This window comes from Kwoniella bestiolae, chromosome 4 (genome assembly GCF_000512585.2).
Source record: "Kwoniella bestiolae CBS 10118 chromosome 4, complete sequence".
In the NCBI taxonomy this organism is placed as follows: Eukaryota; Fungi; Basidiomycota; class Tremellomycetes; order Tremellales; family Cryptococcaceae; genus Kwoniella; species Kwoniella bestiolae.
This window is the reverse complement of record NC_089244.1, coordinates 82,133-100,528: the sequence shown is the minus strand read 5'-3', so window position 1 is coordinate 100,528 and position 18,396 is coordinate 82,133. Positions and strand designations below refer to the sequence as shown.

The window sequence follows — 18,396 nt, the reverse complement described above, 5'->3', positions numbered from 1 at the left end:
GGCGGGATATCAAATTTGATCTAATATACTGTTACTGTTCTTATGCTTGATCGGCAGAACGAGCAGAAGAAAAAAGAATTTCGGGATAGAGGATAAGTCATAAGAAAGGTATATATAGAGCTGGATCCATGAACGGAAAATATGTATTTTCACATGAAATCATCCTAGGTCAGAGTGAGAGGTAACTACTAAACAGACTTGTATCACTCACATCAATCGATCAAGATGAGTCACCATCAACCTCAACCTCAACATCCAAACTCACATTACTCGGACGACGAGTCCAAAGACATCTCGCCGTCCCCTCCTCAACCAAATGATCTGGAGTACAACGCCGTCACTGCGAGCCACCAACATGTTTTCAGGGATATCACCAAGGTGGAAGATGTCGATTTCTCAGCATACGATTATACCAAGGAAGAGGAGAGGAGCGTCGTGAGGAAGTTGGATTGGCATATCTTGCCTTATATCTGGGCGGGGTATTTGTTCAATTCGCTTGATAGGGTAAGTCTGGTCTCTTACATTCTGTCTTTATCCACCGGCAATCTCTCATTTTCTATGAAATCACAAGACATAGCTGACCTCTCCCCTCCTCGCACTCAGAACAACCTCTCCAACGCCAAATCCGACGGAATGACCAAAGACCTGCACTTCCCTAACGAAGGATACGGAATCATGATTTCCATCAACAATATCCCCTGGGTCCTCTGTGTTATCCCCATGGTTATCCTCTCGAGAAAGATCGGTCCGAGATGGACTATCCCCGGTTATATGATTGCATGGGGTACGATGGTATTGCTCAATGCGGCTGTTAAGAACTTTGCTGGAACGCTCGTCACTAGATTCCGTGGGTGTTGTTTTTCTTCTCTCATCCTCTCTCTCTCTTTCTCTCTCGTGTCACTGTGACTTCACCTTTCAGTCGTGTTAGCACTAGAACCGACCATAGCTGACATTTTGGCTCTCTGCTTCACCTTGACCAGTCCTGGGAGTGTTCGAAGCTGGTTTCGCACCTACCTTAATCTACTACCTCACGGGATGGTACACCCGAGGAGAACTGGCCAAACGAGTCGGTGTCTTCTACTCTTGTAATGCTCTGTCTGGTGCTTTCTCAGGGTGAGTTTAGTTTATTCAACCGTCCGCTGTGAAGCTCACTGACATTCTCATCTCTCACGTATATCCAGTCTTATCGCATACGGTGTATTCCAGATGGACTCTAAATTACATGGCTGGCAGATTCTCTTCTTGATTGAAGGTGAGCAGACCTTTCTCTCGACTATCGACTTGACTCGAGTCTTTCTCCACTTGCTAACTATCGATTTCTTGTCATATGTAGGATCATTCACAATCGCCTTTGCCATCCTCGCAGGAATCATGCTCCCCTGGTCCATCGATGGTGCGCGATTCCTCGACCCGCGTCAAAAGGAAGTCGCCAGACTCCGTATCCTCAAGGACTCATCCGGAACTACCGAGAGTAAATTCGATCGAAAGACATTCTTCGCCCCCCTGAAAGATTGGAGGTTATACGTCTTCGCTACCATCGCCACCCTCTATTCCACCGCTGCGAGCGTGGCGGGCAATTTCCTCACGCAGATTGTCGGTCGATTCGGATACTCTGTAGTCAAGACCAACTTGTACACCGTCGCTCCATTCATCTTCGGAACGATCATGATGCTTGGTACCGCCACTTCGTCAGATTACTTTAGAGAAAGAGGTTTCCACCTGGTATCGGCCTATACACTGGTGTTCGTCGGATGTGTCATTCTGGCTGCTACACCCATTACGAACCATGCTGTTGGGTATTTCGCCGTGTTCTTGATCACGGGTGGTGCACAGACTCCAAGTGTGATTTTCCATTCGTGGCATCAGAGTAATGATGCGAATGAGGATGGGAGGGCTTTCAAGGTTGCTTTCTTGTGTGAGTTGACTTTTCTACCCAAATCATCTTGCGTCGTCTTTCTACGACCACAGCGAGGTACACATAACCACCTTCCTCAAATAACAACTACAGTCGATAAAGTGGTCAAAGAAAGAAGTAACACTCATGCTGACTCTTCTTCATGACACAGCAACATTCGCAAACTCCGGAGGGTTCGTCTCAGCCAACATCTTCCTCGATAAATGGTCACCAGGGTACAAGATCCCCCTATCGATCGTAGCGGGTATCAACGCGACCGGTATCCTAGTGGCTACTTCATTCAGGCTTTACATGGCTTATGAGAATAGGAAGAGGAACAGGGCCCAGGGAGTTAATTGGACTTCAAAGGATGTTCCGACTGAGGCGCTCAAGGCTGGGCCAAAGAATCCGTTGTTTAGGTATTTCTTATAGTGCTCGGTCTAAGACTGAAGTCATCAAGATCCAATATCCGATCTCTACTGTCGTTTCCTTTCGCTTCATATCTTATAGACTTTTGCTGCTCCTCTACTTGTTTCAGCGGTTCATATTGTCACACCACGATTCGGTTATTACTTTCATAGATTATCGTTATAGTTCAGTATGGTTACGGATATATACGGTATGAATTCCCTTGTGTCTGGATATACGAAGAGCCTTGCCTGTCTCTCCCGCTTTTCTATTCAAGGTGATTGGTATGCAGATTGATACCAATGTCGCAAGGTCGATTGGCATCAACTTTCCCACTATGACATGATATCCGGTTATCCTGGTTGGCTGAGGCGAATTTGCCACCCACTTCGCAATGAAGTAGAACTCCTTCTGAGCTGTAATCGTCCTTCTTTGGCAAGGTTCAACAGGGTGGCCCATATGTAGGAACCCTTCTCTTGAGGAGTATCCTCTACTCAGCGTGTGAGTTCTCAATTCTTGCAGATTGGCTGCATTGATATTGACACTCGCCTTGATACAACGAAAGGACAAGGCAGGGTGCCAAAAGACAAGATATTACGTAATAGATGTCTGTCTTTTTCCGATCTTCGATTTCGTCTTTCTTCGTCTTCCTCTTTCTGTCGTTGTTGGTGATCTATCTGTGTTATCATTCCAATTCTACACCCCATTACTCAGCTTGACATTCCCGCTTAGTATCAATACCATAGCTCCACTCTCAACAACACTTCAACACCATGTCCACCCCAGCTCAATCGACAACCCCACCGGGACAACTCGCCGCTGAATCTTCCAGCGCATCTTCATCGAATTGGTTCAGCGGGAACTTCTTACCTGTCAACCCATTTGATCTGCCAGAGACGAAGGATCTGGTAGCTCAGAAGATCGCCTCGGGTGGGTATCATCGATCAATCATCCCGACTAATGACTAACCAAATTAGTATACGTTTCGTATATGCGTTGACGATTTGATTTCTGGGATGATAGGCGAAATAACGAGAAAAGATGTAGAGGTCATGGAGAAGGGATATAAGTGGATGGCATACACACCACCTGTGGGTTTCCATTACTCACTGCATTTCTTTTTTGATCACTGCAGAAAACCCCACTCAATGCTCGATCACTCAATGACTTCACTTTACTGATCATCACTTAAACCCATCCCCAGGCCGGAGCAGTATCCTTCTCCGTACTCATCTGGCAACTCATGAAGAAACAGTACCCCCGACCTCACATTGCTACTCGATTGGTATGGGGTGGGTTGGCAGGTGTAGCTGGTGGGTTGATAGGGTTCGGTGCGGCGGGTTTGGCAGCTAGTATGGAGGTTAATGATAAGATTGAGGATGGGGATCGGTGAGTTGATTCTGTCTCGTCTCTCATGGAGTGTGGTGTGTCAAATATACCCTAGGGTCGAAGAGATGGAAAGAGTGATCTCTTTGCTCTTGGAGAAATCTATTGCCACACCCATACCAGAATGAAATGCCCTATGTGAGGTGATCGATGTGATAGGGCATCTTGTGCTCGTCGGAACAGACGTCATAAATGAAACTTCCATATCACAGAACTCGCCTTCAAGGTCGGCATACTCTGAACTACATCGTCCCCTCATTCTGGAATGCGCAATCATCTCTTGATCATCTCTGTAGCTAACCTGTCTTCTCTTCGTCTAATAGCAAAGTAGCAGTATTCAACCTCATAACCGAGCACGCTCGTCAAATACAAGAAGCCAAACTGAACCCTGTCCTCGTCCCCGCACCTATCCAAGTACCAGCCTCTACGACAGCGATGAAACAAGCCAGAGCTCAGAGTAATCTACCTCGAGATTTTGAATTCCCACCTCAACGACAGGCTGCCGAGAGTCTCGAGACCTCCAAGGGATCTATCAGGCTCGCTCAGGAGGGTCAGTCGATCTGGGGGAAAGTGAAGGGGTGGGTCGGGTATGGAGGGAAGGAGTAGGAGTAGGAGAGGGGGAGATGTGTATTGATGATTGATCATGTATATTGTCCGCACTCTTCATGTGCTGTGCATATATAGTTAGCATGACGTGTCATTAAATCCTACATCTGACTAATCCTGATAACGTTGATCCCTCACGTCCAAGCCACGTGCGTTACTGTTATCCTTAAAAACGTTAAAAAACTTTCAGTCGCCTCTCTCATTGTGTTATCTCCCTGTATCTCTTCTCTCCTTTATCCCCTTTCCCTTCCTTTGCCTCTCTTCTTGCTTCATATTCATCCTCAGCTTTGCCTACTCATCATATAGAGCATAGACTAGAGCATCCTCCTCCACGCCCCTCTCACAGCTCAGTCTTGTCAGCAAAGCAAGCTCATCTCCCCCTCTTTCACACACCTTGCCACACGCGGCTAGGTGATTCATTCAATTCATCCATTCATTACCCCTCCCTCCCATCTACCAGACAGCCCAACACACAAAATGTCACCCGTAGCAGCACCTTCTCTCACTCCCCTCCCCTTCTCTCCCTTTTCCGACCAATACATCAACCTCGCCAAGGCTGGATCCAACGTAGAAGCCAAAGCAGCCGCAGACGCCATCGCCTTATCCCTCAAGAAAGCACCTAGAACAATAGATGCCATTCAGGATGGAAAGGTAGTTGACGTGGTACTACTATGGATCTCATCCAAATCAGGCTACGAGCGAGAGAGCGCTCCCGTATTGGTCGAACGAATCTGCAAGTCCTTGGGAACGGGTATCGAAGGTGTCTTCCTCCCCCTCATTCCATCCCTCTTGAACCTCGCCATGGACAAGGGTCAACCAGTTCGAACCGCCGTCAACTCAGCTATGAACGCTCTTATCAAAGCTTCCGCCCCCGAAGGTTCAAGACAGATCTTAGATGTTTTGTGTAAATCTCTTGAAGATTCAAAGGGATGGAGATCCAAGGTCGTAGCGTTGAAAGCCATTGAAAATTTGGTCAAACCAGGTGCAGATGATTATATCGCTCAGGAATTGGGTAGTGTAATTCCCTTTGTCGAACATGCTATGCACGACACCAAGGCTGAGGTGAGTACTCGTCTCTCTGGTATGTGTGTGTAGCAGCATGAGTGCTGATCGTGTCCTTCTCATGACTCAGGTCTCCGCCGCTGCCCAAAAAGCCGCTACTACCCTCTGTGGTATCCTCCCCAACCCAGATGTCCTCAAACACATCAACCTCCTCGTCTCAGCCATGGCTTCACCAGCAGCCGTACCAGGAACTATCAAAGGTCTCTCTTCAACTACCTTTGTTGCCGAAGTTAACGCTCCCACTCTTGCCGTCATGGTACCCCTTTTATCACGAGCTTTGAAAGAAAGATCAACCGACGTTCAACGAATGACCTGTATCGTTATTGGAAACTTGGTCAAACTCGTCAGAGATCCAACCGTCGCTGCAAGATACCTTGGACCTTTGTTCGGTGGTGTAGAACAAATTGCCAAAGGTGCTGCTTTCCCCGAGATTAGAGCTTTCGCTCAAACTGCTTTGGATATCCTTATCGGTGCAGGTGCTTCCGCCAACGCCACTCCCCTCCCACCAAGAGATATCATTCTTGCCGTTACCGAGGCCCTTTCAATCATGGCTCCTCACCTCGACGTTCAGGGATTACCTGCTCACCCATCCTTACCCCTCTCTTCATCTTTACCTTCATCACCTGTCGTAGCTCACGCCATCGAATATCAAGCCAACGTCGTAGCCGATCTCGTCGATTTGAGAAGATGGGACGCAAGCATATGGGAAAACAAAGGTCTAGGATCATTCTTGAAATTGTTGTTGGGTACTGAAAAGGGTGCTGAAGCTACTCAAGCTATAAGAAAGGCGTTCATGGATATCGACAAGGCCAAGTATGCCCCCGCCGAGGAAGATGATGGATCAGAAGGTCAATTGCTGTGTGATATCCAATTCTCATTGGCTTACGGTGGATTGTTGTTGTTGAACCATACCAACTTGAAATTGAGAAGAGGTAGACGATATGGTATCTGTGCGGCCAATGGTGCTGGTAAATCTACTTTGATGAAGGCTATCAGGGATGGCAAGGTGAGTAATCTTCTATTTCTCTGAGAGCCTCCCATCTATTAGTCACAACCTCCTGCCCTACACCCCCATTCTTCTCTGTATCCGTTCAATCTTGCTAACTTGCAATCCCATTCCTCAGGTCGAGGGATTCCCTCCCCAAGATGAACTCCGTACCATCATGGTCGAACATGCTCTTCAAGGTGAAGATACCTCGATTGGTATCCTGGATTTCATTTCCTCCGATCCTAAATTGGCCAAGAGAACCAGAGATGAGATCTCAGCGATGTTGTTGTCTGTCGGTTTCTCCGATGAGAAGCAACGAGATCCAGTTGCATCTCTTTCGGGTGGTTGGAAGATGAAGTTGGAATTGGCTAGAGCTATGTTGATTGGTGCTGATATTTTGTTACTGTGAGTTTGCAATTCTACGTTTCAACATTGCTTTGGTAAAAGCGGCTTATGCATATGCATTAACTCAGGGACGAACCTACCAATCACTTGGATGTTCAGACTGTCGCTTGGTTGGAAGATTACGTTTGTAACCTCCCTGACATTACCTGTATGATCGTATCGCACGATTCTGGATTCTTGGATAACGTTTGTACCGACATCGTGAGTTACCTCAGCTTCGTTCGTCACCCAAGTTCAAAAGCTGATGATCATACTTCACATTTGTAGATCCACTACGAAGAGAAGAAACTCGTCTACTACCCTGGCAACCTCTCTAAATTCGTTGAGAGGGTACCATCCGCCAAATCCTACTACACTCTTGCTGCTACTTCCATTAAGTGAGTATCCCTTCTTCTGATAATCTTCTATGATCTGCCTTGGAATTAAACCTGATCACCTCACCCGCTCTAGGTTCTCCTTCCCCCCTCCTGGATCTTTGATGGGTGTTCGATCTAACACTCGAGCCATCATGAAACTCTCCAATTGTACCTTCACCTACCCCGGCGCTGCTCGACCGTCATTGAACAACGTATCATGTTCGCTCTCCCTATCCTCCCGAGTCGGTATTGTCGGACCCAACGGCGCTGGTAAATCCACCTTGATCAAGCTTCTTACCGGAGAGACTGTACCTCAAGAAGGAACAGTACACAAGCATCCAGCCTTGCGAGTAGGTTATGTCGCTCAACACGCTTTCCACCACATCAACTTGCATCTCGATAAAACCGCTGTGCAGTACATCCAGTGGAGATACCAAGATGGACACGATAGGGAGATGATGGAGAAAGCTACTCGAGTGCTCACTGCGGAAGATCTGGAGATGATGGAGAAGCCCATTGAGGGTAAAGATGGAACCTTGAGGAAGATCGAGATGATCTTGGGTAGACAGAAATTGAAGAAGTCATTCCAGTATGAAATCAAGTTCAAGGGAATGACTCACAAGTACAACGCCTGGTTACCTCGAGAATTGTTGATCGAAAAGGGTTTCCAGAAGTTGGTGGGTCAGTTCGATGATATGGAATCTTCGAGAGAGGGAGCAGGTCAGAGAGATACTGCCGCTTCGGCAGTCAGAGAAGTCCTGGAGGCTGTCGGATTGGATGGAGATATCGCGCAGTACAACGAGATGTCTGGGTTATCGGGTGGTCAGAAGGTCAAGGTCGTCATCGCTGCTTCCATGTTCAACAGGTGAGTCGGTGCTTCCTTACCAATCAAGATCATAGCTGATTTATACCTCCTACTCAGACCTCAATGTCTCTTCCTTGACGAACCTACCAATTTCTTGGACCGAGAAGCTCTTGGTGGTTTGGCGGTCGCAATCAAGGAATGGGGAGGAGCAGTCTGTATCATCTCGCATTCCCAGGAATTCGTCTCTGCCCTGTGTCCTGAGATATGGCACGTCGACAAAGGTGAATTAACCCATAAAGGAAAAGTCGCAATCGTCGAGGATGCTTTCGATAACCCCTCGAACCCCACTTCGAGAACTGCTTCTAAAGCGGGTACACCCAGAGGAGGATCGGCCACGCCCACAACTGGTGCTAATACTCCTGCGGGAAGTGCCGCGCCATCTGGAACGGAGGAGATTGTTGATGGGGTTGCTAAGCTCATTATGAAGAAGAAGAAGAAGAAGGTGAGTTGGGTTTTCCTGATTTGATCATTTTCCAATATCCATGGGAACGGTACAATCGCATCGAGGGCTGTATATGAATTATAGCTGATTATATTGATTGATGATAGATGACGAGAAACGAAATGAAGGCGCAAGAAGAGCGAAGGAGATTGAGGAAGTTGAACTGGCTTACTTATGGTGGTGAGAGGGAGCCTGACACGGATGATGAGTAGACGGAGATGGACAGTTTGCATGATAACCGGATAGACGTTTCCCTTTGTTTTATGGCTTTTTCTATACTCACTCTGTATTTCTCGGTCGATCAACCTCACTTCATCCATAGATTTAGATTTCGTATATCCATATAGATTGTTTTTCCCTATTTATTATATCTCCAGCTAATGACCCATGGATGGTGGATAAACGCAAATCTGCTGCTGTGCGTCCGATCAACTACTTTGGACAGACTGAGCGTACTCCCATGTCAAGCACACAGGCAACATGTCGAAAAGCCCGATCCTCGCAAGCTGAAACACGATGATCGATCCTCAGTGTCCAGTTGAATGGATACCAGTGATATCATCCTTGAGAGATATTTCTGTCCCCCAAGTGACAACAACACAAGGACGCTAACGACTAAAGACTCTGTCGTAAATAGCATCTTCTGGTGACCTGTGATTTCGGATTACTAGAAGTATCGGCTGAATAGGTATTAGTATATCAACGTCTCTGCCGGACCGTACAACTGCATCACACTTCATCGCTTTCTCTCTCTCGAGAGATGATATAGTTCTCCCGGTTCTCTCGTTATGGTTAGGTCATGCTTGGTTCGTTTTCTGGAATCAGCCAGTCCCTGAGCAAGTCTCGATCATTTTTATATGACACGGTCAATGGAAGTTGTAAAATCATACGCGTCATACCGACTTCGAAACCTGAACTACTACACTTATAGTATATTAAAGTCTCGGTTCAGTCTCTGGATTAGAGGAACTTCTACTGTTGGAATAAGATCAAGACATGTTTGTCGCAACCTGTGGTTACATGTGATCGCATCCCATTGTATCCCGGAACGATCGAGAGGGGTCTAGAGCGAAATACAGTACTGTACTGTGCCAGCATTCGGGAAGATGGTAATCCACCATTTGACAGCAAGCAGTTCGGATCCCCCTTCGACTAAAGTTTTATAATTAACTTCTGATGCAATTAATACCAAGACACGTTTGGTTTCGTCTCACCGAAGTCTGGTACAAATGCACCCAAAGTATCATTACCAAATTGATAGTCAGGGGAATTCTGCACGATCTTTCAAACATATCATCGCGATGAGGGTCGAGTTTAATCTAAGTTAGAGATTAGATTAAATTTTGTGACCTATGAGTAATCTGTTCTACTGGAATATCCGTAATTGTGCAGCTAACGATCCAGTCTTACTCTATGAACGTAAACATCTTACGAATTACTGACTAAATATGACTCTACTTTGATGTAAGATGGTAAGCCACCTACGATCGAATATTCTTTAGCTTCCTTTTCTAAGATAAAGTGTTTTCGAGGTCTTTGTCGGGCATCCGAGAGATACCACCAACATCAAGATTGGCAAAGGTATAAATAGGACCACCCCGGTCGACGATTTCTGTCCTCTTCTTTCATCAACACAAATCAGTCAATCAAACCATTCAGAAAGACAAACTTCGATCCTCGTCCTCGAGTTCAAAACCAAATCACTCATCTTCATACAATGTTCGCCCTCAAAAACCTCATGGCTGTTGGTGCCCTCTTCGCCCTTGCTGGTAAGTCAGATAATTGTCAAAGAAACATGCAGCAGGATGCCGCATGCTGACCTTGTCTTGTTTCAGGTGTCGATGCTTCCCCTGTCAGACGAGCTCAATGTTCCGCCGACAACCAAAACTACGTCGACAACGTCGTTTGTCCCACTCTCAACAATCTCGATTCGTTCTTGAACTTCCAGGCTGATAATGTCGGTGCCAACGTGGTCAAGTGAGTCGCATGTCATATTCTTTGATCAGCTCAGTCCTGACGCTTGTTCTGATATCGTATCACAGTGTATTGGGAGAGGTCAACAAGTTGCTCGTTTCCGATGATCCAGTATCCACCATCGTCAAGGATGTTACCGGTGGTGTCGTCACTGGTGTCACTGACGGAGTGACATTCACCTTAAAGGACTTTGCTGTGAGTTGAGCAACGCTGGATTGTCTGAGCCTAGCTGATCAAATCGATAAATGAATAGGCTACTGTCCAACAGCTCGATCCAGACTGCAAATGTAACCTCGTCGCATGTAACAACGATCTCAACGATGCCAGAACCCAATGTCGTGAGTGCCAACTTATCCCTTCAAAAGGTCTTGTCGTACCATCCCTGATCAAAATCTTTTTCATTCCAGAACTGTCCTCAACCAACCCGATGATCCCACAAGGTTGCGGTGATGCTATCTCTGCGTGCGCGGCATTCTACAGCAGAGACCAGATCAACTCTTACACCGGCTGTTGCTCATCTTACCAACTCACCAACAACCAATAAGCCAGCAACTTATCGATGTATCGCACGACACTGTCCAGACTGTAGCCTTACCTTGGCAGAAACAACTCCTTCGAAACCTTAGCATTTGAAAATCAGAAAATAAATCGCTGTGCCATTATAATCATTTCATTCTATGTAGCATCTACTTTCAGCATGTATCTCGTTCTTCTCAAGATCCCTTTGACAGTACTACATATCAAGTTCTCGACGACTATCACAATCTACTTGGCCTCAATATGGGAGGCAGCCCCAGCAGACGCTTTAGGATAAACGAGACTGAAAAAGTTATCCGTTGGCGAGTTCATGGTCCCCGTGAAGCTCAGACCGACCACTGTACAGACACATCATCAGTAAGATATCCCATTGATCTTTTATAGTCCATCACTCACGATGATTCGTATCTGATTGACCTGACCACATGGCAGCTAATGCCGGAGGAACATCCGAACCCGGCACCTCATTTGTATCTTCCAGCAGAGTTATTTGAGTAGCCCCTTCAGCTTTTTGCAGTAGAGCTCCACGGATATACCTTACTCCGGCCCAATATGACTGAAGTGTGTCAAGTAGGCCGATGATTCGCTGGAAGTTTGCCCGAGCGATTTTGGCAAGATGGACCTGTCCGGCTGAATGGGCGTCATCGGAACTTGAGAGGCATTGCGATACTGAGTATATAAAGGGAGATGAGCAATCTGACGATCAAGACGATATAGGGCAGGCTGGGAGCGAGACTTACGGAACATGCACCCCGCGATGTACAGAGGATAGTTGATCCATGGTTGCGTGTTCGCTTTTGCATCGATCTACAGTATATGGTCATGTCAGTATGTGATGATGTTATATCACCTCGTTCGGTAGATCACTCACCAGTTCTGCGAAACTTGCAATATCCAGGATGGTCTTAGCTGAACTCGCAGCAATCTGCTGACCTGCTATATCCGATACGTCATTTGAGCTTGCATTGTCGCCTAGGCGAAGCAAAGTCGGCTGATAGACTAGTATGATCAGACTGTCCCGAACGAGAATCAGCACGTGCAAAAGAAGATAGCAGGCAATAACCTGACTCACGTATGGAACCACAACTATACTCAGGCCAGAGATTAGCTCCTTCCATTTCGCACAGGCTTACCTACTTACATGTAGAAGGACAAAGGTACTTCCGTGACCCAACGACGCGTACTTTTGAAAAGCCGAAGTCTCAAATCTCAATTCGATCGGAAGGGTGGTGTGGAATTCATTCAAATCGCTCTGCGACTTCTCCAGCAGTTCAGGTTGGGGTGTCCCATTGTGATCACGAAGTATCCGAGCGATGCTATCTGCCAGTACTAGGGTTTTGACCAGATAGAGAAAGGGATCTGCTTGAGTAGCTCCCTCAGAGGTGGTGATAGGCGGTAAAGTGGGAAGTATAGTCTGTGGAGTCAAATACATCCCACTTCGACCCGCTAGCAGGTGCACCAAATCAGTTGACACTTTATCATCAAGAGAGGAGGATCTCGCCACTCACTTCCTATGGTCATTATCGCGTCCATCATCACCAAGGAGCAATGCAATTGTCGAGCATACAGCTCGTCTGGAGCTTGTGGCAGTTCTTGGCTTGAAATTTGCTTGTTAATAGAATCCAGACCTTTGAAATCGACGATTAATTTGACCTGTTCGACTCGCCAAATTGACCTTCGACTCACCTAGATCCTGTCCCATTCTTAAGCCCATGCCCGAATACATCCATAAACCCTGTCAAGCTGTCAGCTCACACTCACCTTCGGAGGATTGACTAGCTGAACGGACTTACCGCATCACGATCCTGCCCAAACTCGTACCAGCTGATGAGTACCAATGTCTCCACCATTTCTACCGTTGAAAATGAGATATTCTTCGAAATCTGCTCTTTGGCTTTTGACGCCCATATATGAGACGCGGATTTGTTCACTGACATTGAAGCGACATCGACCTGACTAGAAGCAGACCTGGAGCCGTAAATGGGTGAGAATCTTGCAGCTAGTGCGCACATGATGTTGAGTAGATAAGGAGGTTTGTTTGTAGTCAAGAGGGAGATGTCATCGGAAGGTAGTCGAAGAAATGGGAAGAAGTAGTTGTAATGCAGGTTGAATATCGGTAGGAGATGCTGAAGGGCTTCAGAGTTGGGATATTGTTCGTCATGGTCTAAGACTGCTGAAGCATGTGTGTTGTCTAAAGGCGATGTACCGGAAAGGAACTGTGAGGACAGCTTGGGGGAAGGTGGAGCGGAGACATCGTATTGAACCTGTTTGTAGCCTGGAGCGATAGCAGTTGGACCAAAGAACCGGAAATAGGGTACCCGGAAACGTGATTTTGAGGACTGGCTTTGACCTGTCTGTTCAGCTAAAACACCATTGTTCATGGCCGATTGTTTGCTCCTATTCTCATTTTCTCCATTTCTAGTCGAGCTGATTGCCGGATCCCAACCGAGGAAGTCGTTGAGGCTCCAATCTATGTTCGCATGAGATCCTTGTTCTTCTCCTGTCGTATCTACACCTTGCCATGACATCAAGCTGTTGATGAATTCCAAGTCTGCCGAGGGATTGAACGTCGATAAATCGAAAGGATCTTGAGCAGAAAGGCTTTGTTCAAATGAGCCTTCACTAGTCGGGGCCATGATGGGCTGAGGAGGACGCTGCGCTTGGGTTGTTTGGGTGTAAGTGGAAGGCCCAGGAACACCTAGAGGAGGTATTCCAGACTCATGGGCGGGAATACCTGAGAGATAAGTTTGACTGGGATGTAATGCGTCATGAGGGATGTGGGAGGGTTGTGATGCTACCACAGCAGGTGAGATATCCTGATGATACAGCTTCTTACTCCTGTCATCTGGGGTAGATAGAACCTTGGACTTCCGCTTCCGTTTGGCATGAGGGGTGTAAATACAAGTCTGGTTGGTCTTCGCACAAGTGGTACATACTGGACGATCGCCGGAGCATTTGATTTTCCTTGTTCTACAGGCTACACATGCTATCAGAGCTCTCTGAGGCTTATCTGAATCTTCCAGCTGAGCAGTCTCCGGCTGATCGACAGACGAAACGGGGGAAGTATCGGTTGGTGGTTCAGTGGTCGCAGAGGAAGGGAATAAGTGGTGCAAAGGTAATGTTACGAGCCGATAGTTCGGACCATCCTTTGTGGCGTCTTTTACCGAGCTCATGATTGTTCTACACTGGTGGGGTATGATTCATAATGGTAAGAACTTTGAGATCCTTGGAATGACTTCGAAGAGATTTCAACATGGTCAGGTGAGTAGTACGCCCCTGGTCGACTCTTCTCACGTGACCTCTTAGAGGGCTAGCATTTGTTTGGGCTTAAAAGGGAAATAAGTGCTTGTAGGTAACCTGTATATATATATATATGCAGACTTCAGGTTTGTGCAACGGATTGATCTACGAAAGCAGGACATTCGGATTTGCATGAAGCTACAGTCTTTTCTCTGCAAATATATATGATATACAGACTACATGAAAAACCCTTCCCTATGTGGATGATTGGGGCTAATTTCCACTCCTCAACGCGCTCAGAGAGCAGATCTTGCACCTTCTCCTCGTTCAGAGGTCTCCACATGAGCCTTTTCGCTGTTCAATGCAGTCTCGGATGATTTCTCGGATGCGGATACACCAAGCTCAGCACTAGCGAGATGTTCCCCTGGAGTTACTTTTCGGAGATGCTAGACATTCACTTTTGTCAGCTAAAGGACCTTCAGCTGATTGAGGAGAGGACACTCACTGCTGGAAGTTTCAACATGACTTTCTCCCCGGTGAACAGCAGATCAATCTGCTCAAGAGTAAGTTTGGCAGTTTCCGGGTAGAAGAAGTATATCAGAGGTATGAAACAGGCGTTGAAGATACAGAAGTAAATGTATGTCTTGTAACCGATTGATTTGATTGAAACGGGAGTGATCTCCACAACGAGGAAAGTGAACTACAAGAAGCGGTCAGCGACAGAGATTAGAGATGCACTGCACTCGAAGAGACTTACAATCCAGTTGGAAGCCGAAGCCAGAGCAGCGGCTGATGCTCGGATTGGAAGAGGGGCGTATTCCGCAGGAAGAAGCCAAGGGATAGCCAGCAGACCGACAGCAAAGAAGAAGCTGCAGTATTATGGTCAGCCCAAGCTCATGCGGGGGATAATGGGAGTGCTAGACTCACTTAAACAAGAACAACATAACAGCAGCCACTATACCGGTGCCTTGCTGTGAGACAGAAGTGGTACCAGCGAGGATTGCCATACAAGCACATTGACCAGCAGCGGCGAACAACATGAGTTTTCGCTAGATGGAAGTCAGCGTGAAGAACTCATTCGGTAGGTGAGAGCATCGACTCACTCTACCGATTCTGTCGATGACCCAAATCGGTATCAATGATGACAAAAAGTAGGCAATACCGTTGAATCCGGAGAGAAGAAGCGAGATGTCATGGCTTAGACCAACGGATTGTTCGAAAATGACAGGTGCATCTGCATGACTTCGCGTCAGATTACGTGTGAAGCTGCTTGGATAGGTGGTCGAACTTACAATATGTAATCAAGTTAATACCACAAAGTTGTTGCATAAATTGTGAACCGACACCGAGCATGACTCGATGGAAGTATCGCTCCTTCCCGAAAGTGAAACACGCCCGAACAGGAGAGATAGAGTTTCCGTTCTTGTCTTTGACTGAGGCCGCTTCCTCTTCGATCAAAGCCAGCTTGATAGAGCCAAAATCCGCATCGAGATGTTCGAGTCGATCCGCACCGTTGTAGGTGGAAAGCTGTTCAAGGACGGCTCGTGCTTCATCTTCTCGACCGTGTTTGAGGAGCCATCGAGGAGATTCGGGGCAGAATAGGATGATCATGATAGTGACGACGGCGAAAGCCATCTGAATTGCCAAAGGTACTCGGAATTGAGCAGGTGAATTTACGAAACTGAGACCATAATCTATCCAGTATGCGGACATCTAGGATAGTGGTTAGCCTTCGTCTCAATACGCACTAACCCTTAACTCACTACACCGAAGATGTTGATGGCCAGCTCGATAGCTAAAGCCTTTCCACGATCATGCGCATGAGTGGTCTCACTGTGCCATACGGGCACTGTACTTGTGTTGATACCGTTTCCGAGACCAGTCACAATACGGCCGACGATAAGCTGGGGGATCCCGAAAGCGGCGGTTTGTAAAGTAGCTCCAACGATGAGGACTGTACAACCGAGCATGATTGTTCTTCGACGACCGAACTTTTCACCCATAAAGAAAGTGAAGATCGATCCAAAGAGACAACCAATCTCGTAAATCGCCACGACGGTACCTTGGAGAGAGGCAGAGCCATTACCACCATCAGTTGTATCTGGAAGGATACTGAGTCAATATTCACGCAGATCATTGAGCTAAGCGACTCACCTATCGAGGGAAACTGCTTGGTGAAGGCAGAACCGGTCAAGAGACCGGACATGACGCCCTGGTCATATCCGAAGAGTCTGTGATGGCACAAACACAAAGGTATCAGACAAAGCCCTCGACAACTCGGATTTGTTCGCAGCTACTCACAAGAAAGCAGAACCGCATCTGTATAAGATAATAGCGTCAGCACTCTGCAAGGAAAAAGATGGTGACAGGATACTCACGCTGCGGTGATGGCCCATTGAACGACTCGGCCTCGAAGTAAAGAAGTGTTACCTATCATAGTTGATGTTTTACTCGATCGGTGATGTTGAGGTTTTGGAGAAAGTTTGGGGTAGATTTGGGGACGGAGGGTACTGCCTTATATACATTTCAGGTTTTCAAGACAATTTCCTCATGGCCCCGGCTGCCCACCTGTCAATGAAAGAAATCTTCGGACTAGTGCCCCGCGATATGATGTTCTCGGTCCTAAGCGATACTTGGATGACGAAAGAGGAGGTAAGGGACAGCGAGCAATAAGGCGTTTCATTAGACTCCAATGCAGAGAAAAGAACGAAGAACATCTCGGTCCGAGGGTCGTGCCTGATCCCAAATTTCGGTCCGAAAAAGACTTACCGCCGGAACTGATTGGCATACGGTCTTCTGGGTAAGTTATGCAAGATTTTACTGAGAAGAACAGTATGCAAGTCAATATTGACGAGCAGACAAAAGAGTGAGAAGCATCATCGGACGAGAGAATCAACAACAAATCCAACCAAATCGAATCGACATACTGTAGGTACAATGGCCATCAACGGTGTGAACGGTATCAACGGTGCAGCCCCTACCGAGGATAAGCTCATCTCAGCGCAGAACGGCGCTACAACGGTAGATGCAGCGGTACTAGGTGGATTGAAAGATCAGCACTGTGAGTGGACGGCTGGGAAGTCGTCGACTAGATACGCTCACTCACAAGTGTGTCTAGCCAACCTAGCTTCCATTCCCACAACTCAGCTTTTCACGTTAGCCAACCAGGGTGTCATAGTCACAGGCGGTGCACGTGGTCTTGGTCTCTGTATCGCTACTTCGTTGTTGGAATCTTCAGCATCCCATGTGTACTGTGTGGACATTTTGCCAAATCCAGTAGAGGATGAATGGGCGGTGGCTCAGCGGGTCGCAAAGAACTTTGGAGGAAAGGTGGAATATCGACGATTGGATATTACCGATGAGGAAGCTGTCTCGAAGACTTTTAGCGATATCTATGAGACCTGTCAGTACCCCATAACAGGCTTCTTCGGCGCTGCGGGTATTCAGCAGATGATACCAGCTCTTGAGTATCCCATCAACGATTTCAGAAGATTGATGGAAGTTAACGTTACTGGTAGGTTGATTGGGATCACAGTGACATATCTTGAAAGCCGCTAAATGGTTTAAATAGGTACTTTCATAACTGTCCAGGCGGCTGCAAGGGAGATGAAGAAAAGAGGTGTCAGGGGGAGTATCGTCATTACAGCTTCCATGTCTGCGTCTATCGCCAACAAAGGTGAGCAACCAACATCAACCTTCGCAGACTGCGAGCTGACGACAGGTCGCAGGACTCACATGTCTGGCTTATAACACTTCTAAATCCGCTTTGCTTCAGATGTGTAGGAGTGCCGCTGCTGAGTGGGGATCTTATGGTATTAGAGTGAACGTGAGTGATCCGCCAAATTCATCGGTGTTTGTCTCGAAATGTCACATCCTGCTCAAGATTGGGTGCTGATCACGTCGTTTTTGATTTCAGACGTTGTCTCCTGGATATATACGTACAGCCATGACCGATGGTCTATTAGCTCAGAAGGAAGGTTTGGAAGCAGAATGGTTGAGCGGAAGCATGCTGCATAGGCTATCTACGCCAGATGAGTACAGAGGTCCGGTGCTCTTCTTACTCAGTCAAGCCTCCAGCTTCATCACTGGGGCAGATCTCTTAGTAGACGGAGGACATACAGCCTATTAGGGATGCATGCAGATTCGAATTTCGGTATGACACAATGCCATGTATTCTGTTTTTCTCAGACAAGCCCGTTCAGCTCAAATAGCATTCACAACTTGAACCCCACC

The 18,396-nt window shown here is 47.0% G+C and overlaps 7 protein-coding genes across 7 annotated transcripts; 5 read left to right on the top strand and 2 right to left on the bottom strand.

Annotated features, from left to right (window-relative positions):
* Positions 1-225: 225 nt before the first annotated feature.
* Positions 226-2,326, top strand: I302_105605 (uncharacterized protein; the record flags this gene model as incomplete). Its single annotated transcript, XM_019191354.1, has 6 exons — positions 226-504; positions 604-847; positions 981-1,113; positions 1,182-1,252; positions 1,334-1,915; positions 2,067-2,326. The coding sequence occupies 6 exons, from the start codon at positions 226-228 to the stop codon at positions 2,324-2,326; spliced, it is 1,569 nt and encodes a 522-aa protein (XP_019045984.1).
* Positions 2,327-3,075: 749 nt separating this feature from the next.
* On the top strand, positions 3,076-4,294 carry I302_105604 (uncharacterized protein; the record flags this gene model as incomplete). Its single annotated transcript, XM_019191353.1, has 4 exons — positions 3,076-3,232; positions 3,326-3,393; positions 3,507-3,691; positions 4,012-4,294. 4 exons carry the CDS (start codon positions 3,076-3,078, stop codon positions 4,292-4,294), a joined length of 693 nt encoding a protein of 230 aa, XP_019045983.1.
* A 477-nt stretch (positions 4,295-4,771) lies between these two features.
* Positions 4,772-8,624, top strand: I302_105603 (uncharacterized protein; the record flags this gene model as incomplete). The annotated part of the gene is made up of 8 exons (XM_019191352.1): positions 4,772-5,356; positions 5,427-6,362; positions 6,481-6,749; positions 6,818-6,950; positions 7,017-7,126; positions 7,200-7,970; positions 8,028-8,412; positions 8,520-8,624. 8 exons carry the CDS (start codon positions 4,772-4,774, stop codon positions 8,622-8,624), a joined length of 3,294 nt encoding a protein of 1,097 aa, XP_019045982.1.
* Positions 8,625-10,129: 1,505 nt separating this feature from the next.
* On the top strand, positions 10,130-10,930 carry I302_105602 (uncharacterized protein; the record flags this gene model as incomplete). The annotated part of the gene is made up of 5 exons (XM_019191351.1): positions 10,130-10,181; positions 10,248-10,389; positions 10,455-10,581; positions 10,640-10,724; positions 10,794-10,930. The coding sequence occupies 5 exons, from the start codon at positions 10,130-10,132 to the stop codon at positions 10,928-10,930; spliced, it is 543 nt and encodes a 180-aa protein (XP_019045981.1).
* Positions 10,931-11,151: 221 nt separating this feature from the next.
* Positions 11,152-14,096, bottom strand: I302_105601 (uncharacterized protein; the record flags this gene model as incomplete). The annotated part of the gene is made up of 9 exons (XM_019191350.1): positions 11,152-11,261; positions 11,320-11,592; positions 11,664-11,730; positions 11,795-11,936; positions 11,996-12,009; positions 12,065-12,369; positions 12,432-12,551; positions 12,610-12,658; positions 12,717-14,096. The coding sequence occupies 9 exons, from the start codon at positions 14,094-14,096 to the stop codon at positions 11,152-11,154; spliced, it is 2,460 nt and encodes an 819-aa protein (XP_019045980.1).
* A 363-nt stretch (positions 14,097-14,459) lies between these two features.
* I302_105600 (uncharacterized protein) lies at positions 14,460-16,600 on the bottom strand (the record flags this gene model as incomplete). The annotated part of the gene is made up of 10 exons (XM_019191349.1): positions 14,460-14,609; positions 14,669-14,863; positions 14,921-15,032; positions 15,091-15,212; positions 15,267-15,397; positions 15,456-15,876; positions 15,927-16,264; positions 16,318-16,394; positions 16,465-16,482; positions 16,542-16,600. The coding sequence occupies 10 exons, from the start codon at positions 16,598-16,600 to the stop codon at positions 14,460-14,462; spliced, it is 1,623 nt and encodes a 540-aa protein (XP_019045979.1).
* A 500-nt stretch (positions 16,601-17,100) lies between these two features.
* Positions 17,101-18,292, top strand: I302_105599 (uncharacterized protein; the record flags this gene model as incomplete). The annotated part of the gene is made up of 5 exons (XM_019191348.1): positions 17,101-17,224; positions 17,282-17,677; positions 17,735-17,839; positions 17,892-17,989; positions 18,080-18,292. The coding sequence occupies 5 exons, from the start codon at positions 17,101-17,103 to the stop codon at positions 18,290-18,292; spliced, it is 936 nt and encodes a 311-aa protein (XP_019045978.1).
* Between the last annotated feature and the right edge of the window lie 104 nt (positions 18,293-18,396).